Source organism: Rosa chinensis, chromosome 2, assembly GCF_002994745.2.
Source record: "Rosa chinensis cultivar Old Blush chromosome 2, RchiOBHm-V2, whole genome shotgun sequence".
Taxonomy (NCBI): Eukaryota; Viridiplantae; Streptophyta; class Magnoliopsida; order Rosales; family Rosaceae; genus Rosa; species Rosa chinensis.
In genome coordinates this window covers 70,818,578-70,830,229 of record NC_037089.1, presented here as the reverse complement: position 1 = coordinate 70,830,229, position 11,652 = coordinate 70,818,578, and the positions used below count along the sequence as shown (strand labels likewise).

The window sequence follows — 11,652 nt, the reverse complement described above, 5'->3', positions numbered from 1 at the left end:
TGATTTCGAAATTTTAAATTACAAGGTATCTCACCCCATTTAATTACAATTCATTTAAGAAAAATTTAAATTAGATGGTTTCTAACTTTATTATTGTTTTAAATGAGGATGCCATGTATAGAAATTTATTGTGTTTATAATTATAGAATAATATAAGGAACATATGATTATTATTATTATTTTTCTTTTAATACATAAATGTCTATTTTGGTTATTTAACCTACCTATAAAATCTGATTTGAAATATAAAATAATAGGGATATGTATTAAGTAGTTTGGGGTGTATATTTAAAATTGATCTTCCTTTTATTTTTTTATTTTTTTTATGAAACTGGACAAAACAAGTAATTTATTAAGAAAAAAAAAAAATTAACAAAAATGATGGGGTCGACATGAAAACCAGAACCCTCCTACGAAAACAGAATGACAAATAGCTAAATAAAAAAAAAATTCAGAACAACATAGGAAATTATAAGAAAATTCTCAAGAAATTATAAGAAAAATCAAAGATTAAGTTTCGCCGTACGCATCATGTTCCTTGAAGGGTAATGACCTTGCAAGCTAACTTGAAACTTCTTAGGACAAGTATCCAATGCACTTAATTTATTCTTTGGTTGGTTAGGATGACTCATATTATATATATATATATATATATATATATATATATAGGGAAAATTTCTCAAACAATACACCAAGTAAAGGCCACTAATAATTCTTATACATAAAGTTCCAAACCAAGCATTTTGGTACACGAAATCTGAAATTCGACCCACTATCAGTACACGACGTCAATGACGCCGTTAATTTGACACCAAAATGTCTATTATGCCCTCAGTTCTTTTTTTTTAATAATTTTTTTTCCTTTTTTTTCCTTCGTTTTTATCTCTTTCTTCTTTGCCTTTCTCTTCAGTAAAGGTTCGTTCTTTCCTTAAAAATTGAGTCTTGGACTTGAACCCTCTTGCTTCTAGTGAGAATTCTTGTGGGTTTTACTCAGAATTTGATTGTTTGTGATTATGGATCCAACTTACACTGGACTCCCTGATTTCATGAACGACATTGATTTCAATCCCATGTCACCCAATTCATCTCAATTCCCAGAAATCCCAAATCAGTACCGATTTAACCAGCTCTCTCCAGATCTCAACTTTTTCAGCAATCAGTTTTCAATTCCACTTGAGTCAGAGATTCCGGTAATCTTATTCCTCCAATTAGTACTGTTAGCATAGATGGAGGTTCAATTTCTGTTCCTACCACTGTTAGCCCTGGAGTAGATTCTCCGTCCTCTGATGATATTGACTTCTCTGAAACTGGACGCCAACCTGGACGCCTTCGTCAACGACTTGCTCAACATTCTCGATGCTGTGGGAGTCAAAAAGTGCGAATTGAGAGTTAAAGATGACATCTTCCCGAAACTTGAAGCTCGCCGGAGGAGGAGGAGGCCAGGCTCTTTCCGACCCAGCCCAATTCGTTTCCGGTGAGTTTTCATTTTCTGGGGATGGTGGTGTGATTAAGGTGAGTTGAATTTTAGATTGTTTCGGGATGTGAAAGGTTGAATTTTTGATTTTGGGTTTGTAGGAACTGATGAGTGATGACCGTTGTGAATTTTTGCTTGGATAGCTGCAGCTCGAATTGATGAAGAAGAATTTTTGCTTGGTCATCAGTTTCCCCAATTTAGGAGGCGATGAAGAAAGGAGAAATGGATGAAGAAAGTAAGCAAAGAGAAAAAAGAAAAAGAAAAGGAGAAAGAGAGAGAGAGGGATCTGAGGAAGGAGGAATCGAATAGATGAAGAAAAATCAGAAAAAAGAAAGGAAAACTGAAGAACAGAGGTGGGTTTTGAAGTGGGTGAGCTCGGGCTTCTTCTCACATGAAGAACAAAGGTGGGTTTCGTGGAGCCGGAAGAAGGAAGAAGAAAGAGATAAAAACGAAGGAAAAAAAAAAAGAACAGAAAAAAAAATTATTAAAAAAAAAAGAACTGAGGGCATAATAGACATTTTGGTGTCAAATTAACGGCGTCATTGACGTCGTGTACTGTTAGTGGGTCGAATTTCAGATTTCGTGTACCGTTATTAGTGGCCTTTACTTGGTGTACTGTTTGTGAAATATATATATATATATATATATATATGCTTCTTTTGTGTTTAAAAAAATTACAAAAGAATTGGAAGCCAAACTCCGATCTCAAACTAATTAACAAAGACAGCACACAAAATGCTAGAAAATCCGCGGCACGACTCCTTTCTCCATCCATGTGGTGAATATACTGTAGGGGTCCATGGGAAAATAATCTCTCCACTGCACTATCATAAGAAAATCTGAAAATGTGGTTTTCCCTATTTTTTTTTGCCGGATTATAATATAATGAACATCTATCACCCGCGCGCTTTGTTTCATTACCTACTTAAAGAACCCACAAGATCTAACCATTTGAAATTTATTTTAACTATTTTAAAATTAAGAATTTTGTCAATTTACCCTAATTCGATCTAGGGATTTTTTCCCTACTTATCTTATTAAGTTTTTTTTTTTTTTAATTTCATCTTACCCATGAAGACTCTAATAAGGTCTTTCCTAATACCAAATTTATGTTTTATTTATTTTTTATTTATTTTCGAGACAATATTACCCTCACCCCTTTGTTACACACACACACACACACACACACACACACATATAGAGAGAGAGAGAGAATGGAAAAGAGAGAAGCCATAGGAGATTCCGGCGAAGTCCCGTCACCGACTACCGGATTTCCGTCACCAGTGGTCGAAATCCGGCCACCGGTCGCCGAAATCCAGTCACCGACCGCCACCTACTAGACTTATTTGAAAACCTCGCCAGAGATCCTCAAAGAGGTCGTCGGAGATCTCATAGGTAACCAAAAATGTTTATTGTTCCCCAATAGAGGGGGTAATAAACCTCTATTACCCCCAATAGACCTTTATTGGGGGGCAATAAAGGTTTATGAAACTTCGCCGAAAGTCTCCAAAGAGGTTTTCGAATATCTCATATATGGGGTCGGAGAGGTTTGCCTCCCTGAACAAACCTGTATTGCCCCCCCCCCCCACTAGACGTCTATTGCCTCCCAATAGAACTTTTAGTCGTCGAAATGGGAACTAATCTCAGTAAAATTAGACAAATAAAACTTTGATTAAGGAACAAAAGAGGAGATTATATCAATTCAAAACATTTATTGACCCCAATAGACGTCTATCCCCCTTAATAGACCTTTATTGTCCCCCAATAAAACTTTTTTTTCCCTTTTTCTTCTTCTTCTTTATGAGCTTTTGCCCCCATTTTGCAAAAAAAAACAAAAAAAGTTTTGGGACCCACACAAAGATGCAGTCCCATCTAGCTCGCAAAAGCCTCATGGTTCGGGTCCCCATCAGTGTCGCTAGGACTGCTGGCTTGGGGGCTGGTGATTACACGCATTTCTATGCATGTAATTGTATCTAAAACACTAGAAATAAGTTAATCCTCAAGACAATTATTTTGTAATTAATTCATTTTTATTTATTTATACGTAATAAGTGGGAGTTACGGAAATTGAGAGAAAAAGTGCAAAAATGAAGCAAATTGAAGTATACCGACAAAAGGACAAAATAGTAGGGCATCGGCCAACCATGGTCAATGAAACATGCAATTAGAGGGATCTTAATTCATTAATTAGTGGCTTAATTGGTTGATTAAGCCTTTAAGCATGCATGCACTTTCTCTAATTGTTTAGCTTATCTAATAAGCCCATGACACATGGCATTAAGCTTTCTTTTCTCATCTTCATTCACTCTAAAAAGTGAAAACGGTGGCTGATGGTTCTCACAATTAAAGCCCACGTGACCTTTCTATCTACTCTTTGACTGAGACTTGATATCTGGTCCGTCCATTCTCTTTCTCTTGCAATCACTGCCACCCATCCAATCTATCCTCTCATTGAAGCAGATCAACCTGACTCATATATATTCCTCTTCCTTTCTCTGAACCTAGGGCGCCGCAACTCAAAGGGATGGGCTTTGCCCTTTCCCATCAGACCAATCACGCATTTCTCATTCTTCCTCCCAACCACCAAGACCACTACTTCCATTTTCCATTTTTCATTTTCTTTTCTTTTTCTCACATCCTCACCAACAAATCTTCATCAATTTGTTCAAGCAGCATCAAGATTTGAATTTGGGTAAAAGTGAGAACCTATAAATCAAGGCTTGTCATATTTGCTCCATAGCAATTGTGACTTGCCCTTGTAACTTCTCACTTCTCTTTACCTTACTCTCTTTAATTTATTGTAATTTGATGTATATTGTTGTTGATTTGTTGATGGGTTGTGAGTAGTTTATTTAGGAAACTAGGGTTTGAGTCATAGCATAGATTTAATGTAATAAATATGTTTTGATTTAATGGTATAATATTTGTCATATGTTCTATTGTATAATATTTGGCTTAGATGCATGATTAGGAGCTTGATTAACTCTTGAATGTGTAGATAAGCATGTCTAGAACAAATTAGGGGACCTAATCACTTCTCTAATTTATGGCTAGGACACTTGTTTAGAACATGGTTAGTTACAATACCAATTTTGACTGCCATATTGGCTAGCTTGGGAACCTTGATTGTAGGACTCTTTGTCTTTTGGTGCAACTAGAGACCCTAACAAGGCTCTACATTGTCCCAATTGAGTTTCTACGGCCCCTGATCAGGAGTAGGAATACCCTTTAAGGAATCTAATGACCCATGAGCCTTGAAAAGCCTTGGGTACGGTTCGTAATGCTATATATTATGAATTGTTTGGCCATTGTTGGAGTATATTTGTACATTGAATTTGGCTAGGAGGAAACCCTAACTTTCATTTAAATTCTTGCAATTTAATTTTTAGAAAATTACAATCGCAATTTCAAATGACAATTTCTACCTCATTGTAAATATCCGCCACTAGGCTCTTAGTTTTGATTAGGCTTTGGTGAAAACTAAAACCGAGCATTGCTAAGGCTTGGTGCCTTAGAGTAATATTTTTATTTATTTTCTTTTTCTTTTTCTTTGTGTGCTAAGTGTCTTTATTTGCGATTAACCAAGAATTGTGGGTTAGCCACTATTCCCCGTGGTACGATAACTTTGGGCATAATATTTTCCCTACCTTGACAATGATACGTACGCTTACGTAAATGTGTATCCAAGTCAGCTGGCAGTCGCTCCGTTAAGGACAAGTTTGAACTGTAACCAAAAACATCAAATTCAATCAGAAACGTCACCAATTCCGCATTTTCTTGAACTGAAAATTACAGTAACAAACGCACCCTAACCTCAAATTCAACATTTTCTTGCAAATTTAAAAATTCAAAATGAAAGAAAATTGAATTGCGTAAAAGATCCAAACCTGTTTTGGAGGTTGAAGACAGCTTCCAATTCGTAATTCGAGCAGCGCCATGAGAGAGATCGAGTTGAGAAAGTTCGAGGTGAGAGAGGTCAAATTGATCAGGACCCAAATTGATCAGATTTCACGAGAAACCTAAGATCTTATCTCTTCTCTGCTGAGGACAACGACGAGGAGGACATGGTAGTCTGAGATTCATCAGTTTGTGTCCTCCTCCTCCTCCAATGAAGATAGAGAGAGTGGCAGTGGCTGTAATTCATTAATTGAGTTGAGGGCAAAATGATCATTTACTATTAAATTAGGTAGGTGGGAACAAAAATTTGTTGCTGAGGTAAGTGAGATAATTTTTAATCATTTTGGTGTTTTGTGTGGCGATCCGGAGACTGGATTACCAAAGCGCGGCCTCCCTAAGGAACCCTACACCCGCGAAACTTAAGGAGTAGGTGTTTTGGGCCTAGAATTCATCAAAGAGACAAGACCTTTAGGATGGAAAACAAGAAATCTATAAGCCCAAAATTCTTAGGCTTGTATAGTGGGCTTGGCTCGTAATCACAAGATTACGATCTAGGAGAGGAAGAGGAAAGGAAGGTGGTGTTGTGTTGAGTTTTAGAACCTACGTCAATTTTTTTTTAGTTCTTAGCCCAAGTTTGCATTAGGTTCATTGAATGGTAATTTACGTGAGTCTTCTAGGTCTAGCCTACTAGGTCCTAAACTCAAATGGAGGTTCTAACCCTAGGGTTCCACTTTGGTGGTAAGCAATCACACGCATCATCAACCATACATAACGTTACAAAAATTTAACGAGATCGAACATGCCAAACAAAAATAAACTTTAAATAAAACAAATTGTGGCCTCCAAGGATTATCCTCTGTACCCAAGTTTCGACAACAACAGCCTGCAAAATAAACTAAATTAGGGGTTAGGCTCCTACATCCAGTCATTGCCCATGCCCGCCCCCATATCTAAGTTTAAAAATATGAGTTATCATTTTGAATAAAAGTAGTAGATAAAAACTGGTTTGCTATTCCAAGTGATCGTCACCATGTAATTACAATCCCACAGCAATTATCTCCTTCCACAACTTCCATCATAACTGTCCATCTAGCCAATCACTTTTCGGAATTCAATTATCATAAGGCTAGAGACAAAGGGGATAATCCAATAACAAGGGCATGGTGCACACTGCCCACCACCGATGGCTCAAGGAGGAACAAACATCTCCTTACATCCCCATCAATTGACAACACATCAATCCAACCACGCAAACTATTTCAAGTGTAAAACAGATTATTTTCAAAACCATGCAACTGGCCTCATATAAAACATAGTATATGCATGAAAGCATAGATAGAGTTAAAAGCATCCCCTACTTGGAACTCGAGCTTTCTCTTGCAGTACTTGTCCTCAATGCAACCTTGTAGCAACCACCAACTTCACAAGATCCTACCACGATATTGAGCCTAGATCAATAAGCAACATTAATAATGATATACAAGACTAGCTAATCACTCTCAATGCTCTCTGGAGAAAACCTCTCCTTTAATCTAATTTATCAACTAATAACCAAACCATTTGGGCTCTAAGGGAGAATTGGTTTTTCAGGAAAAAGTGGCAAGAAAATCTTTAAAAGACAAGTTGTCAAAAGCTAGAAACAGAGTTTAAATAGGAACTATCAAGAGTAAAGAAAAAGTGTTCAAAATACTAGAGGTAAATTCTTGAAATTTTTTTGGAAAGAAGATGGTTTAACAACCAACTCAGTAAAATTGAAATGGTTATGGAATTTTAAGTGACGCCATGTGAAGGGTAAAGGTTTTAAAGGCTAAAGTAAAACGATGTGTAGATTCTTTCCAGAAATACCAGCTTCTGTCCACATATTTCAAAATTACATAACTAATTCTAGAAAAATGTTTTTGGAGTGATTAAAATTCTGGAATGTTTATCTTTGTGTCTAATATATTTCTCTAGAAGGAACTGATCTCAAATTCTCAGCGGTTTAGCTCCAGTTTTAAAATCAATGCAGCTGGGTCAGATTGTACTAAAAACTGAAAAACTGCAGAAAGTGGTTCTTTTGTTCCAAGCTCTTTTGGTACCCAAAATGGTTGGTTAAGTAGACTCTAAGACACCTACATAAAGTATCTAAAGCTTCTAAAGGCCTAAAATTTCAGTCTTCCTTTAATACTATAAGGGTGAAGGAATGGATGAATTTCAAAACTTTTTAATTAGTGCGGAATTAGTTTAACCATTAAACTACTAACTAAACATAAAATCCATTCCTTTAACCCATGATCTTGGCTTATTGTGATATGTATATAAACATAGCATGCAAAGTAAGGAAGAACAAAGAAGTAGTTTATGTTCTACTCACCCTTGGAGCGTGATCTCAATCCGATCCAAGTGAACCACCAAAGTTCCTCTCCTTGATCTCTCCTTGTGTGTGTTTCCTCCACCTTGAAGCACCTTGGATTAAGAACTCCTTCTTGTACTCCTTCTTGTGCTTGTAATCTTCTCTTTGATGTAACAAGTAAAGCCACAAAAGGATATGGCCTCTAAGGATCTTCACCAAGTGAATCAAGAGATGAAGAAAGATGAAAGAAAAGAAGAAATTATGCAAGTGTTCTTCTTTCCTTTAATTTTGTAATGGACTAAGAAAGAACTCTTTCTCTCTCTCTCTCTCTAATCTGAAAATAATAGTGTGGAGACACACTTATTCTCTTTGTCCATGCTTTCACTTTTATATAATAGGAAATAACTCCAATTACTAAAAGAAAATATTGACTTTCATAAAGCCAATATTTTTGGCTGGTCCATACTTGTTATTGGGCACTAAAAATGTGTCTTGGGCTTTCATTTAAATCTCATTTAGTGAAGCCCAAGTCCACACCAAAAACCCGACAATCGTTTAGGCCCAATAGGTTCGGTTTTACCCGAAAATCCTAATTATGTCCAAATAATAAATCTAATTAATTATTTGGTCATAACCAACTCTTGTTTAATCTTCTTCATATACAATCTCAATGATCCACTTATATGGTGTGCGATCTCTTAGGTTCTAATTAACAAGGCAGTGAAGTTTATAGAAACCATTCTATTTTGTTTACGAATCAAAAACTCCATTTTTGATTCTCCCATGTTATTAGGATTATAAATGTTTATTAATCCTCGGGGACTTCACAAGTCATGAGTGACGTCTTGCAACATATCATGACTACCCTAGTTAATGTAGAATGACAAAGAACCTATTCAATTGGAATTACAATACAATACGGTCCTTCTCTAACACTATGTTCTAAATCACATCATCGGGGTATGGAATTGATATGTCAATCCCCTAATGTGATTTTCATTCTTATGTGATTCTTAGAATGTGATTAAAAACTCCTTTTTAATCTCATTCAATGCTTTGGCCAAAGACTCATTGAATCACATCTTTGAACATACACCTTATTTACTTAAGGATAGAGATTCCTTATTGTACACTCACATGTCTCCATGACCGAATTGATTATACCAATGAATGCATCTATTATATCCATTAAGGGACACAATATTATTGCATCATCAAGAAATAATCAATTCACTCATAAGACAACTATGGTGTCTCAGGTCAAATGACTAATTTGTATTATTGCAATTTAGAGTTCAAGTTTGACATGTAAGTAAGACTCCATACAAGAACTCTAACGATCGCGTTCAGTGTACTCTTTAAATTAAGAGCACCCACATACTTGTATTAGTGTCTCCACACAAATGACAAGAGACATATCATCCTCCATATTGAGCATACATAGTATGTGCTAGTCTTTCCGGATTATCAATGTCCAAGTGATAATCCTATGACTAGGAACCTTTTAGGATAAGAGTGTGAAAGAGTAAAGGTCTCACACATCTAACTCTTTAGATTACTTTCTCTTTAACTCATATTCCTTGGACCTTGTTCAATCAAATATCAAATATAAGCAATGAACAATAAACTTGCCCTTTTGATTAATAATAATTACAATAATAATTACATCAAAATGATTGTTTTAGGACACAATTCCTTCAATCTCCCACTTGTACTAAACCCAATCAGCCATGAAACGTACACCCATCTTCTCAAGATGTTTTTCTAGCTTTGCTTGTGATAAAGGCTTAGTGAATGGATCCGATATGTTATCAACAGATGCTACTTTGAGAATGTTAATGTCTCCACGATTAACAATCTCCCTTATGATATGGAAGCGTCTTTCGATGTGTTTGGATTTTTGATGAGACCTTGGTTCCTTGGCTTGAGCAATTGCCCCATTGTTGTCACAGTAAAGTGGAATCGGTGACTCAATGGTAGGAACAACATCAAGTTCAGTGATGAACTTTTTCATCCAAACTGCTTCCTTTGCAGCCTCTGATGCTGCAATGTATTCTGCCTCAGTAGTGGAATCTGCAGTAACGCTTTGTTTGCAGCTTCTCCAATTTACTGCACCTCCATTCAAGGTGAAGACAAACCCTGATGTGGATTTTCTATCATTCACATCAGATTGAAAATCTGAGTCTGTGTATGCTTCCACTTGCAACTCTGATTGCAAATCACCACCTCCATAAATGAGGAATAAATCTTTAGTCCTTCTCAAGTACTTAAGGATATTCTTAACAGCATTCCAGTGTTCTAAACCTGGATTGGACTGATATCGACTAGTTATGCTTACGCCATAACTGATATCAGGTCTTGTGCATAGCATCGCATACATGAGACTCCCTATTGCAGATGCATATGGGATCTTGCTCATCTTTTGCACTTCCTCAATCGTTTGTGGGCACATTTTCTTAGAAAGGTGAATGCCATGTCTGACAGGCAGAAAACCCTTCTTAGATTGTTCCATGTGAAATCTATTCAACACTTTGTCTATGTACAAGGATTGAGATAATCCAATTAATCTCCTTGATCTATCTCTGTAGATTTTTATTCCTAGTACATAGGCAGCTTCTCCAAGATCCTTCATAAGGAAGGTCTTGGACAACCAAACTTTAATTGAAGATAACATTCCTACATCATTCCCAAATAGTAGGATGTCATCTACATAAAGTACAAGGAACACAACAGCACTCCCACTGACCTTCTTGTAAACACAAGGTTCATCCATGTTTTGTGTGAAACCAAAAGATTTGACTGCATCATCAAAACGGATGTTCCAACTCCTTGAAGCTTGCTTGAGTCCATAGATGGACCTATGAAGCTTACACACTTTATGAATGTCATCTTTAGACGTAAAGCCTTCAGGTTGATCCATATAAAGGTCTTCCTCAAGGTTGCCATTCAGAAAGGCAGTCTTTACGTCCATTTGCCATATCTCATAATCATAGTGAGCAGCTATAGCAAATAATATCCGAATAGATTTAACCATGGCAACAGGAGAGAACGTATCTTCATAGTCAATGCCCTCTCTTTGCTTATAGCCCTTTGCCACCAACCTTGCTTTGTAGGTTTCTATTTTACCATCTGAACCTATCTTTTTCTTGAAGACCCATTTGTTTCCAATTGGTCTAATACCAGGTGGAGGGTCAACGAGAGTCCAGACTTGATTGGTATACATAGAGTCAATCTCGGATTCCATGGCTTCTTGCCATTGCTTTGAGTCAACATTTGACATTGCTTCATTATAACTAGAAGGATCATACAAGTTTTCATTGTCACCAAGGAGATTTAACTCCCCAAGGCTTTCATGACACAAACCATACCTCTTGGGAGGTATCCGGATCCTACTAGAAATTCTTGGAGTTTGTGTTATAGTTGGTTCAGGAAGTTGTTCAATGGGAAATGGAGTGTTAGTTTGTGGCTTGTTGGACACTTCCTTGAGTTCTACCATTTGCTCAACATTTCCATCAAGGACGTAGTCCCTTTCAAGGAAAGTGGCATTCCTGCTAACAAACACCTTTTGTTCTTCAGGTTGATAGAAATAATATCCTAAACTATCTTTAGGATATCCCACAAATAAACACTTGCTTGATCTAGCTTCAAGCTTGCCTGCTTCTAGTCTTTTGACATAAGCTGGACAACCCCAAATCTTAATATGATTGAGACTTGGTTTCTTCCCATGCCACATCTCATATGGTGTAAGAGGGACGGACTTGGAAGGCACTTTATTCAACAAATAAATTGCTGTTTGAAGTGCATATCCCCAAAAGGATATAGGTAAATCAGTATAGCTCATCATGGAACGAACCATGTCTAACAAAGTTCGATTTCTCCTTTCAGAGACACCATTGAGTTGTGGTGTTCCAGGAGGAGCTAATGAAGAAACAATGCCTTCTTGTTTGAG

At 36.7% G+C, this 11,652-nt stretch overlaps 1 protein-coding gene across 1 annotated transcript; it reads right to left on the bottom strand.

The window, feature by feature from the left end:
* Window positions 1–9,417: 9,417 nt before the first annotated feature.
* LOC121051328 (secreted RxLR effector protein 161-like) lies at window positions 9,418–10,122 on the bottom strand. The gene has a single exon (XM_040513565.1). It carries the CDS (start codon window positions 10,120–10,122, stop codon window positions 9,418–9,420), a length of 705 nt encoding a protein of 234 aa, XP_040369499.1.
* Between the last annotated feature and the right edge of the window lie 1,530 nt (window positions 10,123–11,652).

Excerpts from the sequence above, each read along its gene's own strand:
- LOC121051328 (XM_040513565.1), bottom strand. The coding sequence starts at position 10,122 with ATGAGCAAGATCCCATATGCATCTGCAATAGGGAGTCTCATGTATGCG.